Source organism: Spodoptera frugiperda, chromosome 9, assembly GCF_023101765.2.
Source record: "Spodoptera frugiperda isolate SF20-4 chromosome 9, AGI-APGP_CSIRO_Sfru_2.0, whole genome shotgun sequence".
Classification (NCBI taxonomy): Eukaryota; Metazoa; Arthropoda; class Insecta; order Lepidoptera; family Noctuidae; genus Spodoptera; species Spodoptera frugiperda.
The window spans coordinates 10,571,035-10,586,667 of NC_064220.1; the positions used below are offsets into that span (position 1 = coordinate 10,571,035).

General features: G+C 39.1%; 2 protein-coding genes across 2 annotated transcripts; both read right to left on the bottom strand.

The window, feature by feature from the left end:
- Positions 1-640: 640 nt before the first annotated feature.
- On the bottom strand, positions 641-6,135 carry LOC118271355 (galactose mutarotase-like). Its single transcript, XM_050695943.1, has 6 exons — positions 6,081-6,135; positions 3,785-3,915; positions 2,772-2,987; positions 2,129-2,391; positions 1,479-1,638; positions 641-1,087 (listed from the first exon to the last, which is right to left on the bottom strand). The coding sequence occupies exons 2-6, from the start codon at positions 3,911-3,913 to the stop codon at positions 764-766; spliced, it is 1,092 nt and encodes a 363-aa protein (XP_050551900.1). The 5' UTR covers positions 3,914-3,915; positions 6,081-6,135; the 3' UTR covers positions 641-763.
- Positions 6,136-8,295: 2,160 nt separating this feature from the next.
- Positions 8,296-13,680, bottom strand: LOC118271293 (cathepsin O). Its single transcript, XM_050695941.1, has 6 exons — positions 13,353-13,680; positions 12,169-12,407; positions 11,573-11,708; positions 10,456-10,649; positions 9,791-9,907; positions 8,296-8,867 (listed from the first exon to the last, which is right to left on the bottom strand). The coding sequence occupies exons 1-6, from the start codon at positions 13,572-13,574 to the stop codon at positions 8,672-8,674; spliced, it is 1,104 nt and encodes a 367-aa protein (XP_050551898.1). The 5' UTR covers positions 13,575-13,680; the 3' UTR covers positions 8,296-8,671.
- Positions 13,681-15,633: the final 1,953 nt, after the last annotated feature.

Sequence of the window (15,633 nt, forward strand, 5' to 3'; positions counted from 1 at the left end):
AACTTACTGAGCGGTCGTTTAGTGAAACGAAAACTAATTCAATTAGGAAAAATAGTCAACTTAAAATATCATTTTCATTTTACTAATTATATCCATTTTCCCAATATTGTGAATAAAAATAACTACACAATATTAAATATGATTGCAAACACTATCATTTAAAAATATTTTGGTTTATGTTCGCGACTTTTAAAAAATCGGGTAAAAAACGCCCGATGTCCTTTACGTCGAAATTAACATGGGCTAAGGAATATTATTGTGTTTTCAACTAGAATATGGAGTGAAGAACTGAACGATAAAATTGGTAAGACAGATATACGTAAGCTACGTAAAAAGATACTTAACCACTGATACTGAAGACTTTTATGGTATAAGCCGCTAAACAAGCAGACGGATCACCTGATGGTAAGCAATCACCGCCGCCCGTGGACACCCGACACACCAGAGGCGTTACACGTGCGTTACCGGCCGTTTGGGGATTAGGAATTTAATGATTGTTGGGAAGTGGGGTAATTGGGCCTCCGGTAACCTCACTCACACAACAAAACTACGCAAGCGTCGGTTTTCTGTGAGGCCGGGTCTAGCCGGCCTATTCGTAAGACTAACTTAAAAGGACTTTCGAGAAATAAAAAGCGTATCATAAATTCATAAATATTATATAATATTCCAATTTAACAATATACAATAATAAATATCAATAAATCCTTTTTCTATACACTTTGTACATGCCATTTCTTACATATTTCTTATCATCAATATTCCATTATGCTGGTAAAACGGAAGGTGCAATAACATTCTCATTATTATAAACACCAAACTTGTAGACAACGCGGTGATCATACTCCTCACCAGGGTTCAAAATGCTGGTGGGGAAGTTGGAATGATGAACAGCATCTGGGTAGGTCTGGGTTTCAAGGCAGAAAGCTCCATGGCGTCTGTAACCGGCTCCGTTCCTACCGATTAAAGCTGGTTCAGAAGGAGAGGGGAGGAAATTGGATGTGTAGAGCTGAACTCCTGGCTGGTTGCTGTGCACTTCCAGGAAACGGCCCGAAGGTGGATGGGTGACCACTGCCACGAGGGACAAAACCTGGAAAATTTAAATAAAAATACTGAATTTTATAGTATCCCGTGGCAGTTGTTATCGGTTATTTTAATAGGTAGTTATCACATTTGAATTTGTTGATCAGTGCAAAAAAAAACTGTGTGAGGATTAGACTATGGGATAAGAGGTAATCGAGCAGAATCGTAAACGTTCAGGACCGTCCAAAGCTCATATTGAGTAAGTGCGATACTGGCCCTTTAGTAATGGACTTAGGACTTCTGCGAAGTTTTTATAACAGTAACAATTAGGTACTCTTAAGTCCAAAAATCTGACATCAGGTAAAATACTTACTGAATAAGGTACAGTCAGCCGAATTTGATTAAAACTCCAGGCAAACTTCCACCAAAAAAAAATATCTGTGAAATAAATTACTTACCGCAGGGCCCAAGGTATTGACGCAGAAGTTGTCATCAAATAGGTTCTGCCCTAATGCCATGGCATCGCCCAAGTTCTTGGTCAACGTGAAGTCGAATGGTGTGTTCCGAACTATGGTAAACGCACCAGTTGGGATAGAGTTCGAATCCGTTTCGGTGATCCTGTAAAAAGTCACATCAAATACCTATGTACGTTTCTCTTTGCTATCCGGAAACCAAGATTCCAGCGCTTTGGATCAAGCTACTATTAAGATACCAGCCCCGGGTGAAAGCAGGAGTGTGAACGGAGTGATTTTTAGTCAGTAATAACCTGACACTCCATTTCACCCTGCCCAGGGCAGAAAGAGTCATGCGGAGCGTGCGCAGACGCGACGACGGCGATGTAGGCTGCGCGACGTGGCCGCGTCTGCGCACGCTGCTCATGATGAAGAGTCCCTCTGTGACTCGCAACTAGTAGAGCTTTTCTCAATTAATTTACGTGAGTAAACCGTGATTTTCAGTTAATACAGGTTCTTACTTGTCCCAGAGCTGCTGATTACCCCGAAGCTGCGGACTACCTAGCGGGTTTACTGGGGCTCCGGCTTGAAAAGCAGGAGTAGGAACGGGGTGGTTTTTAGTCAGTAAAAGTCTGAGTCTTAAAAAAGGTACTTACTTGTCAGCGTTAATGGAAACCATGTGTTTGTACAACTCCTGCGCACCAGCATCGTCTCCAGCCAAGTTGAAGTAGGAGTGGTTAGTTAAATTGACCACAGTTTTCTTTGTAGTGGTCGCTTTGAACTGGACGTGTAACTTGTTATCGTCCGTCACTTCATATATTACGCTGGTGATCAGATCTCCAGGGTAACCTTCCTCCATATCCTTGGAGAGATAGGTGAACACCACTTTGGTGCCCAGTAGAGTAGTCTCCCATACTACCTGGAATTTTGAGAAGCTAGTCTTTAGTTCAATCATATATAAATATGATTTGACAGTTATCTCAGTTCTAACAAGGATATTCTCATCACGTTCTTAACGTTGTGACAGACAAAGAGAATGGATCTTCACACCAGAAGCATCGTTAGCTAAAACTTTTAGCATCAAGAGCCTATAAGTTGTTACTGATAACCAAAGGCCTCTTCTCCCAAGGAGAAGGTTTAAGCATTAATAAAACGTTGAGCAAGATTTTTTAAAAGACAAGGTTTCAAAGATCAACCTTTGAAAATGCTGTGCTTCCTCTACTACAAACACAGAAAAGGCCACAACAGTTGGTGAAATCAATCAACCAATAAGACAGCAAGAAAATATAATGTGCTTACCTTATCAAACCCCACGATGCCTCCGTGGAGATGGTCTTTTCCAACATTCATAGCAAGAGTATAGGTCTTTCCGTCTATTTCGAAGGAAGCCTTTCCGATACGGTTGGCGCATCTGCCGACCGTAGCTCCAAGGTACGGAGTGTTCCTCTTCACGTAACCCTCGAGGTCATCAAAACCCAGAACTATGTCCTTTTTCACACCATACTTGTCTGGAACCTGGAGGTGGGGAAAGGGGTAAATTGTAAATGGATACGTAATAATTATCGTATCAGTTCATGTCATCACGCCTTTTATCCCCGAAGGGGTAGTCAGAGGTGCACACTACGGCACGTAATGTCGTTATACTATGTACACCCACTAATACAACCCCAAGTCCCATGTAAAAGGGGGTGACCTTATTGCCACAATTCCAGACTTTGTACTACTACTACAATTTTTCAAAAAACCGAAAAAAGCCCAGTAATACTTCGAACCCGAGACTCCTTGCCGGCAGTGGCACTTGCGACCACTCGACCAACGAGGCAGCCAATTGTTATCGGTATCATATGTATAATGTTAATTTATGTAATCGAATATCAAGTGGTAGGGACCAGTGTTATATCACTTTCGGAAACAACAGCTAAGTATGGTATCAGGTACCATGATAGGTACCTATACCTAGATATTTATCTGTGGTTTGGAGACGAAAGCACATATGACCACATTGTGGTAGAACCATTTTTTTATCTATGTAGTAGGTACCTATGTAGGTAACTGCTAACTAGATACTATACCTTCTTTTTTTGTTTTTTTTTTTTTTTTGATCGAGGAAATCATCGAATGACTTCGCCCGCCTTGGGCGAAGCGAGAGGGAGTATCAGACTCTTAATGACTAAAAACCACCCCGTTCCTACTCCTGCTTTTCGAGCCGGAGCCCCGGTAAACACGCTAGGTAGTCCGCAGCTCCAGATTAGGACATAAAAAGTTGCGTATAAAACAGTTACTTTAACTAACTATAAAGAAAAGAGACATACCTTTATCGACTGGACGATGGCTCCATAAGATATGACGGACACCTCGGCCCCTGAACTGGTCCGCCAAGTTATCTTCTTCACCGTCTGCCCCTTGTGCACCCCAAAGTCCTCAGTTGATACAGTCAGCATTGCTGCGAATATTTGAAGACAGAAAATTCTTCTTTATTTGTTGGTCGTAAGGTTGCAATAATTAGATAAGGTCAGGGTGGCATATTCCGTCTATGGGGCGTAACCGTCTACTTGAAATAACGCTTCTTACAGTCGAGTTACAGCGTTTGTAATACGGTCGGTAAAACAACATTACTATAAATAAAATTCATCAGATTGGCGTTAGGCGCTATAAAAACGGGTAAAACAGTCTACAAAGTTTACTTACGTTTTTAAAGTGAAATGCAAGTGCCCTACGCTCCTGTATTTTTGAAGATAAGTTTAAAATTATGTTATTTACAGTGTCGAATGAATTCAATATATATAGTGTAGGGTCGTTTTTAAGGTTCAGTGTATTACTTTGCAAGATAACACTACTAATGATCAAATTATTCAACGTAACAAATTTGTAACCTCAAAACTACTAAGTGCATAATTCCGTCTACTTTGAATGGGGCAAAATCATCATATGACGAATTTGCCCGATTACAGAGATCGTAAATCTTTTTTGTGTGTAACATTTACAGAATAATTGCCACCACAATATTGTTTTAAAATACCATTTGATTTTGATAGGTTTTAAGTTTTTGATTGAATTAAAACGATTTGTGAATTAAAACGACCTTAACAAGACAATTACATATTTTTCTGTGTACGTTTATCTTAAGTTTAGTTTACTTCATCTGCGCCGTCTTCATCATTAATATGTTTATTTCACAAGAATATGTTACTTTGGGATGTTTTTAAATGTATATGTGTATATAAGTGTATACTCAAAAATCGAATCACCCAATGTTTTGTACTGTTGTATAAGGAGTAAAATCATAATTTTCGTAAACAGCGGTACTTATTTAACAAGTACCTATTTAACAAATGAGATGATAACGCTCCACTAAAATATGTTGACCTCCCCTGTTGGCTTAAACATGCCGAAATAGCCCCTAAAAATGATTTTTACGTATTTAACCAGAACGAGACGTTATTTTAAAGATTGTGAAACACAGAATTCATTGTCACTTGCAGAAGTATATTACAAATACGTATTTTATTAAAACAATTAAAGATTTCAATAAATTCTTCGATTATGACGGATTTTTCCGATTTTAGAAGGGAAAATCCGTCTACTGCTCAAATTTTAAAAAACAGTTAATATCCTGGCACTTGCGACAATTTAATTAAAAAAGGTCCCGGCATTTCAAAGCTTAATAGATTCTCATTTCGATGAGACCATATCATTGATCATACATCAACACGTTCATCCGATACGGAGACTCAAATGTGAGTAAAAAAACTATGCCGGCATTAGCCCCCTGACCTTAGCTACGTAAAGTGTGGAAGGACCATGCTTCGGCACGAAAACAGGCTGATTCGACAGGAGTGATACCACACGGAAAACCGACGTGAAACAACGCTTGCATTGTGTGACTGAGGTTACCGGAGGCCCAATTACCCTCCTTCCCAATATTCCCAATTTCCGATTTTTTAACGACTCTTAAATTCTTAACCCCCAAAAGGCCGGCAACGCACTTGTAACGCTTCTGCTGTTTCGGGTGTTCATGGCCGGCAGTGATTACTTACCATCAGGTGTTCTGTTCGATTACCGGTTTATAACATAAATATAAAAGTTTTCACTTTCCTTTATCTAGAATTGGACCCCCTAGAACGGATGTCTGATAGATACATAGATATACCTAGGTAACAAAAATACATTTATTTGTGTTCAACTCGAATCACAACCAAATTTCATTAATAATTTTAAGCTGGTTCATTAATCTAATTACTACTAAGATAACTTTACGATTGTAAATAAAAAATCTTTTGAAAAAATCCCCATTTAGGTACTTCGTTTCTAATTATGTACTTACAATACATACTTATCAGTATAACTGCAGATAAAATCAAGTCAAGATGGAATACCTATTGCAAAATTACATCGAAGACAAACAAACAGTTTAAAGTACTATCAACAATAAAAGCACTCCATTCAACTATTGTTCCCATCCTCATACATTATCAGAGTAAAATAACAAACGTTCTTTATGTCCAACTACATGTAAGCACTTCATTATTATCTCACATTATCATTAATAATTACTGCTCAAAAGTGTTCAGATAGCATGGAAATAAAATAATAAAAGTTGTAACGTACCTAAAGATTACAGACGTCCTCTCGCCACAGCGCGCAGCTGTAAACTGAACTGAACTCATTTATTTATTTGCTTTTATCAATCAAGTGTACACCACAACCAGAATATCTTGACCCCTCTGAAGTTGTACGAGAAAGGAATGCCAATAGTGTTTATAAAGGTGAGTGATAGAGACAGCGATTTGATTGCTCGTTGTTCAAGGCGACACAAATGGTGGTTACGAATGATAATGTTTTACAAACTTATCAGTTTGTATGGACGAAATTGTAAGTACCTAATAAAATTCAGAACTATATATGTTCATGATAAAGATACACATACCTACCATATAATATCATGCTACCAAACCAAACCTATATACCTTACCACAGTTACCAACCACATTGAAATCACCGGTCCACAAGTACATAGTAAAACCCGGTCATTGCCCCCACACCGATACCTGGCTGTGAAACAGGAATTCGAAGATATGATGCAGCAGGGATTATGCCGTCCAAGCCAAAGTCCCTGGTCCAGCCCACTACACGTCGTCCCAAAAAAGAACGGCGACATACGCGTATGTGGCGATTACCGACGACTCAAGAGTTATACTTAGAAGAAACCTAACTATTAGGACACTTTTTTTAAGAGGGGAAAATCATCCAATGACTTCCCTCCTTGGGCGAGGCGAGAGGGAGTGTCAGACTCTTACTGACTAAAAACCACCTCGTTCCTGCTCCTGCTTTTCGAGTCGGAGCCCCGGTAATCTCGCTAGGTAGTAACTAGGTAGGTAAGTAGGTAGTAGTTTTAGGACACCTAGGCTCACCCAGATGGCCCAGTAGGGCTGATGCCTGATCCGGAGCTGCGGACTACCTAGCGGGTTTACCGGGGCTCCGGTTCGAAAAGCAGGAGTAGGAACGGGGTGGTTAGTCAGTAAGAGTCTGACACTCCCTCGCCTCGCCCAAGGCGAGAAAAGTATTGAAAAAAAAGCTCACCCAGATTCCAATCTGCCATCTTTTAAATCCATTAATACATTTGTATTTGTGAAGCACATAGGTAAGATAGATAGGAACTTCAGCACAATACAATCAAATTCAAAACATAAATTGAAACAAATATTTCATTATTGAAAAAAAAAGATATCTAAATGAAGTCTTGTGTCATCTCTTATTCAATTTATAGTTTAAGTACGTAAACTAGTATTTGATTTCTGGGTTAAAAATAGCATGAAAATAAATATTCTGTTTTACAAAGAATACTTAGTTAGGTAAACTTAATAATACAGCAAGGTAACTACAGCTACAAACGACAAATGCAGAAAATGTCACATTCACTCCGAGACAATCCAGCACATCACTGGCGCTTGTCCCCATCTCACACAAACAGATTACACTCATCGTCACAATCAAGTCGCTAACATCATTCACCAGTCACTCGCCATTCAGCACAACCTCATAGAAGACACACACACTCCATACTACAAATACACTCCTAGCACCATCCTAGAAAACTCCACTCACAAAATGTACTACGACCGCGCAATACTCACAGACAGAACCATCCACTTCAACAGACCTGACATCACTCTACAAGATAAAATAAATAAAACCACTTACCTGATTGATATCGCCGTCCCCAACACGCACAATATAACTAAAACAATATCTGAAAAAGTCCACAAATATACCGAACTTAAAGACGAAATAACCAGGATTTGGAGGCAAGATAAAGTATACATTGTACCGATAGTACTATCTACAACTGGAGTTATACCGAAACACCTGCATCACAGCCTAAAACTACTAAACATCAAAGACACCACCTATATAAAATTACAGAAAGCCGCAATTCTGAATACATGCCGAATAGTACGAAAATTCATGCAGATTGATGAAAATGACATTTCACCACCATCAGCATCAGCACCACCCCTTCAAACCATTGAACTTCCAGACCAACTATAACATAATAACATGTGCTTTACTTGGCTTAGGCCCGTAAAGTACATTACATCCGGCCTTGGAGCCGAGACTTTAAACAAGTATCGAATAATGCAAGGTAAAAACAGACATAAATAAATCATAAAAATGATTATATCTTTTTTAGTTCTAAAACATACAGGGCTGGACTAAGACTTTTTAGGGGCCCCGAATATTCAAAATGCTCATCTGATATGTATTTTAAGGCATGGGTATATCGTGTATTCGGGAAGGATATAAATGAAAAACTTAGATAATAAATAGATAACATATATTTAATTACATTTTTAATTCAAACATTTTGTCCTCTAAGTAGACAAGAGTACATACAAATATTAACACAAACATTAAAAAAAACCGATCTTAACCCATTGTATAGTTAGTTACACAATCTCAACTCAAAGATTTTAAATAGGGATCGGTGAGTTATGTTAAGTTTTTTTTTATGGAATAAGCCGGTAAGCAAAGCAAGCACCTGAAGGTAAGCAATCGTCGCCGCAGATGGACGCTTGAAACACCAGAGGCGTTACAAGTGCATTGCCGGCCTTTTTGGGGTTAGGAATTTAAGGGTTGTTGGAGAATTGGGGATTGGGAAGATTGGGAAGGGGGGGTAATTAAGGGGGTTAATGCTACATTTAATAGACAGATAACATAGTAACTTCGTCCTTGATCCCGCAGGTATTATTGTACATGGAAATTCTAACGTAGCCGTTTTCACCGAAATCTTCACCGTACGAGTTCTTCAATATGTAGTGGGGGATGACTGACTTATTGCGAGTCTCATATCCAACGTAACCGATTAACTGTACTACGTGGTTGCTGATACCAGACCTGTAGATCAAAACATCATCAAAATTAACACAAATCTACCAATAGGTAGTTTACCTAACCTAATAAGGTAAACTTAAATCTCACGACAAACTTTCAGATCATTAATTTGAATAGGATAGATGACTAATTTTTATTTGAATGTCCGTCTTATAGATTATTTTAAAATAGTTGACACGTATTTTATTACGGAATTACGGAAACAAATACATTCAAACATAATTATATCAATTTTAAATATCGCGTAACGTCACTTCTAGGTACCTTTTGTACGTAGAAATGACGTATTTGCTCCCACTCCTAAAATTTGATTAGTTTTATTTAATTTATTTATTTGAATAGAACGGTACAAGCCAATGACACTATTCATATTCAACACCTTACAAAAATAAAAAAATATAAAATTCAGAAAATTAATATAAATATTAATTATTAAATATTCATTCATCCATCTCTTTCGCAAAACTTCAAACATTACGACAAAAATAATATTTTTTCACTCGAAAACACGTCACACTCTGGCTTTGAATCCAGGAATCGGTTTAAAAGTTTCATAGTGCGCGGTAACGGAGACTTAGCTCTACTGACTGTTCTGCAAGATGGTATAGCGAACAACTGGTGCTTTCTGTTGCGACAGTAATTGTCAGTAAGTAATTTAAGTATTGTCATCTTATCTGACAAAATAAAAAAAATACGTGTCTAATATATTTCATTTCACTGACGGTCTAATTAAATTTTCAATTTTCATACCCCGTCATCATCCCTATTGAACATTTATTTACTGTTTAAGAAATTTGTTTTAAAATTGAGTAGCAACTTGCACCACTACACACACATACTTACAATGCAAGTTAAGTAAAACCATCTAATGAAACAAATATATTTCTAATTCTGCTTCTGATTAAACTAGATTCGAATTCACATACCAACAGGCCCGCTGTATAACTCCTCCGATATAGTTCATCCAGTTGGTAGCATCGACGGCTACTACCAGGGGCCCGTGAAAGGCCACCCGCTTAACTATTATATGTTCATCCACGTTGCTGCAATATGAACACGGCCTTTATATAGCATTTAAAAAATAAAACAATTACTGGAAAGTTTTATTATAACTTTCGTGAGACATACTAAATTAATTATTATGTTATCGGCTTAATCACGTAACGGTTTGACGAGGAACTCGACTAGTTTCAAACTATGCTAGAGGCTCATATTCATGAGCAGCATTCCACGACACACGACGCGGCGAAACTAGTCGAGTTCCTCGTCAAACAGTTACATGAGTAAGCCGATAACATAAAAATTAATACTGGAAATTTGTTTATTAGCACGTATGGTCCGGCTCGACCGGAGTGATACCACGGCCTCGCAGAAAACAGACGTGAAACAACGCATGCGTTGTGAGTGAGGTTACTGGAGACCCATTCCGTGGAATCCATCCTCAATCAATTTTTTCGGTTACATGGGACTTACAATATAAATTGTGAAAAGTGGGTGCACATTGTACAGTGGCATTACGTGCCATAATGTGCACCTCTGCAAATTATGGCACACATATTATGATATAAAAAAATATATATGATTTATTAACCGTTGAAATAAGTATTCCTTAACTCGTCTGCCGGTGGCATTGGCAGGAAGCTTGCAGACTCGAACCGCGGCTAACGTGAGTGGATACTGTTCATCAGGCACAAACGGCGTACGGTTGGTATATATGTAATCCATTGCTGTACTGACGCTGCCTCCATCACAACCTTCGTTGTATTCTGAACAATCAAGTAGCTCCTAATAATATAGAAATAAGATTAAAATTTGAATAAAACATTTGTCACCGGCCTACTCTACTCGCAGGTGTAAGGGGCAAATATAAAGATGTTTAACGAAAACTCGGCCGCTCTCTGATAAACCTGATTCTTTTTAACTTTGATCTCTTGCCTGCCATGTTGTACAACGGGGGCTACCGTTTTCGCATATGTAGGAAGAATTTTTTGACCAATCACAACAGTTGTCAAATATTGAACGTCCAATGGTGTGTTACAAGCTAATTCCTTATTGGCCGAAGAAAGAAGTTAACATTAGCGGCATTTGGTAAGCAAAAATACGGTAGCCCCATTATGAGAAACTCCTCTTATGTAGAGGAAGTTATAAGTACCTACAGCAAGTGGACTTTCCTGGGTTGTTGATAGTGAATAAGAGTTTCTCATCAGTCATTACTTTAACATAAATCTAAATAGTGATAGTGATGACACGGGCATTTGATCGTTCTGTCCTCTGCAATATGGTTGATTTTGGCGGTGTTAGTGTAGGTAACTTCCTGCCAAGTTTGTGAAAAACGGCCTTATAGAAACCCGGCATGATACAACGCTTGCGCGGCCTTACAGCCGAAACAAGGCTTGCATTGTGTTTGGTCATGTGAGTGAGGTTACCCGTGGCTCAATCCTGCTCCTCAACTCCTGCTTGCTCCTCTGGTGTTGCTGGTGTCCGCAGACTGCGGATTGGTTACCATCAGGTGATCCGTCAGCGCGTTTTTAGGGCAGTCCCTATCTCATAATTATCTGCCTTCTTCGTTTAATTAAAATACATTCATCATGAGTAGCGTGCGCAGACGCGGTGACGTCACGCAGCCTACTGAGTAGGTTGTGACTTGAAACTAGTAGTGTTTCTTAATTGACTTAAACTAAAATAATATGTTATGTATTATATTGTACCTGTATGCTTAGGTGTTCCTTATCACCTTTTTGTATGACTGACATGGATTCTATAACACCAACTATGGAGAAGGCCCAGCAACCACGACATCGCCTCTGATTTAATACTTCTTTAATCACATCTTTTGTGTTTCGCCTGAAACAATATTAATTATCTATTTATTATATCCGGAGTGATACCACGGCTTCACAGAAATAGTAAAGTAATTTTCCTAAAGTTGCTACCAAATTTTGAACGCATGCTTCTCGCTGAAAAAAGGCACAGATTTTTTGGACTTTTGTAGTTTCTGAAATGAAATAAACATTTGGGAAATTTTTGTTTTTTGCTTACGCACATTGGAGGCCCGAGGGCCCCGTATAATTGATACGGGGCTAGCTACGCCCCAGGCACGTATTTATCAGGATATATAGGTACCCATCCCAGCGAAATAAGTTAAAAAATTATAAGTATCCATACCGACGAGCATGCATGAAAAGACTGATTACTGTTAATGAAGCGAAACAAGTATGTAAGATTCGTAGCAATTGGCATTCCATTGTGTCTGCCATTGCAGACAGGCGTGAGGTTATGTACGTGTATGTAGGTATAAACTCACCAATCAAAATTCTCGGGTGGCTCTTGATTTTGGTATCGATCATTAAACAGTACACTATCTTCGCGCAATGGGCCATGTTCATGTTGAGTGCAGTCAGAGACAATATCGATGCGTTTGTCTGTCGGCGTTAAGAGCATTTGTTCAACAAACTCCTGTTTCGACATATCAGAGAATTTCGTCAAACCGAACACTGTTCTTCCTTCTAGTTTGTTTAACTGCGCTATTTCCTTTAGTGAGGCCTGTAAAATAATAACAACACACATAAATAGCCTATAAATGGCCACTGCCGACCAAAGGTTTCTTGTCCCATGGAGAAGGTTTGAGCATTAATCACACCGCTTGCTCAGCTTAATTTCAGACTCATAATTAGAAATTATAATAAGCATAGGTTTCCTCATGATGTTTTTCTTCGCCGTTTGTCAGTGGTATCAAAAATAATCTAATAATGTACCGTACATATAACTCGGAAAAAGTCATATTGACATTTGCCGTTATTAATAGGTTTCGAAAAAAACATTACATACCGATACCTTAATTGGCAAACCAGCTAACTCCTTATGAGCAAATTTTTCAGGAGACACTTAAAACTCTATCATACTTTTTGTTCCATACGATGTTAACAAAAAAAAAAACGAAATGTGGAGTTGGCTGGTTTGCCAATTAAGGTATCGATACGATATATACAGTACATCGTATGTGATGTTATGTTATGTTATTAAATAAGTATATGATATACCTACATACTTTTTTTCCTGTAAACGTTTAATTACTCATTGGATGTAGGTACTAGGTACATATAACATTTTACCCAGTAACATTAAAAGTCCCATGTAAGCAAGGCATAAACCTTGCTACAGTAGACAATGTCACCTAATAGTACTTCCCCTATACTCATTATAGGTACTCGATTAATACCTAGCCTAAAATAAACAGGTATTAAATAAAATGTACATTTAACTAGTTACTTCCGCCCGGATTCACCCGCTCTGCTTGGCTCCTATTGGTCATAGCGTGATGTTTTATAGCCTATAGCCTTCCTCTATAAATGCACTATCCAACACAAAAATAATTATTCAAATCGGACCAGTAGTTCCGGAGATAAGCGCGTTCAAACAAAAAAACAAACTCTTCAGCTTTATAATATTAGTATACATTTATAAGGAAATTTCTATATAAAAACTCACCTTAAAATTCTCGAAACGTCGTTCATACTCGTCATCTTCATAATTTTTTTTGAAATCCTTTATATATTTCTGAAATTTCAGCCGTCTCAGGTCTAGCACTTCAATCCCTTCTTTCAAATTCACTTTAAAACTATTATACGTTTGCATAAAAGCCCATAATTCGAAAACAATAAATAAAGAAGAAAATAAGATTACAACTAACAATATGATGTTATTATTCATCTCTGCAATCAAGCTATTGAAAATTGTATCAAAAACTGTTTGGCAGTTTACGAGATATGGACACACACAAGTATTATACACAGGGATTGTGTCGTAACTAACATTATTTGATTTAAATAAATAATTTTCCTGTGAGGATAGTATTAAAAGTATTATTGTGTCCATATGAAAATACCTATTGTTACAAATCATATTGTGTATGTCATGTAAATATTTCCTCAATCGTTAACTGGCTCATTAAATTAAGTAGTTCAATGGCTGTGCTAATTAAATTTTAGTTTTTAATCTACATCAAAAGAGGAATGCGAGAGAGCCATGCTTCGGTACAAATGGGCTCGACCGGACAGAAAACCGACGTGAAACAACGCTTACGTTGTGTGAGGTTATCGGAGGCCCAATTACCCCTCTTCCCAATCCCCGATTCCCCAACAACCCTTTAATCCCTAACCCCCAAAAGGCCGGCAACGCACATGTAACGCCTAATGTTAGATTACCTAATGTTAGATACCCTAATGTTAGATACCCTTTATTTAACATACATGATACACATTTCCTAATGTCGAAACGACCATGATAATTGGACAAAAATATTATACATATAGTAGGTATTTTTCCTTATAATAAATCATGAATATGATTCACATTGATGTCATCCTAATATTACTCAGCTCGTTGCCTCGTTTGTGTCGGGTTCGATTCCCGTGTCGGGCGAATTATTACGGAGCTTTGTGTCTAGATATTACTCGGCTCGTAGCCTTGTTTGTGTCGGGTTCGATTCCCGTGTCGGGCGAAGTATTACGGAGCTTTTTCGAAAATTTCTCAGTAGTAGCACGGAATCTGGAATAGAGCTCACACCCTATTACATGAGACTTATAAGACAAATGGTAAAAAGTGGGTGTACATTGTACAATGACATTACATGCCGTAAAGTGCACCTCTAGTGCCTACCCCTCCAGGTGTGAAGTTGCACACAATATAACTTAGGTAAATAGAAATGATTAGGATTTTTAAATAAAATTCATAGGACATACTGTAAAGTGGTATATTAAATGGAACTTTAAAGGCACGTACTTATGAGTATTGTGTAACAAAATATAGAATTGGTACCTTCATACCGTACTTAACTATATAACTTTATTATGTATCTTAAAAAACTTTAACATATTAAAAAATATTCGAGATATATAATACTTATTTACATAAAAATCAGGGCTTTTTTTTTTTTGAGGGGGGAAAATCATCCAATGACTTTTCCCGCCTTGGGCGAGGCGAGAAGGAGTGTCAGACTCTTACTGACTAAAAACCACCCCGTTCCTTCTCCTGCTTTTCGAGCCGGAGCCCCGGTAAACCCGCTAGGTAGTCCGCAGCTCCGGATCAGGCATCAGCCCTGCTGGGCCCCATCTGTGGTGGTCTGATGGCTCTTTGAGGCGCGCGCGGAACGCTACGTGCCGTACGCACGGGTCTGGTTCTGTTCGGGCGGTGAGCTACCCTTGCTCGCCGTCCGCAGGCCCGCACTTACGGTGGCCGGAGATCGTCTCGCGATCCCCGACGCCCGGAGTGTCTCTCGCGACGGCTGGGGCGTGAGGAGGTTTGTTCTCTCACGCGCCCCGCCTCCTCCTTAGCTAGCATGACTGCTTCGCAGAAGGAGGAGACGGCATCCCAGTCGCTCTCGCTCCGCACCATGGCCTGAACCAGTGCCGGGCGCGAGAGGTCGCCGTCGCCGACCACATCCCTGAGGACTTGGCGGTGCTCAGCCCACGCAGGGCACACCGCCACCGTATGTTCTACCGTGTCCTCCGGGCGGTCCTCACAGTGATGACACCCGGGCGTTTCCTCCCGCCCAATAAGGAACAGGAACTAACTAAATAAAATTCATGGCTTAAGACGCACTTCGGTAAAACCGGACTCGCGGATTACAACTGGAAGCTACGGCGCCTTGCGCGCTTTTGTGTTTTGCACGGTTAAGGTGCTTTTCAAGGAAGAGATGTGCTATGCTTTTTTTTTTTTTTGAGGTGGGAAAATCATCCAATGACTTTTCTCGCCTTGGGCGAGGCGAGAG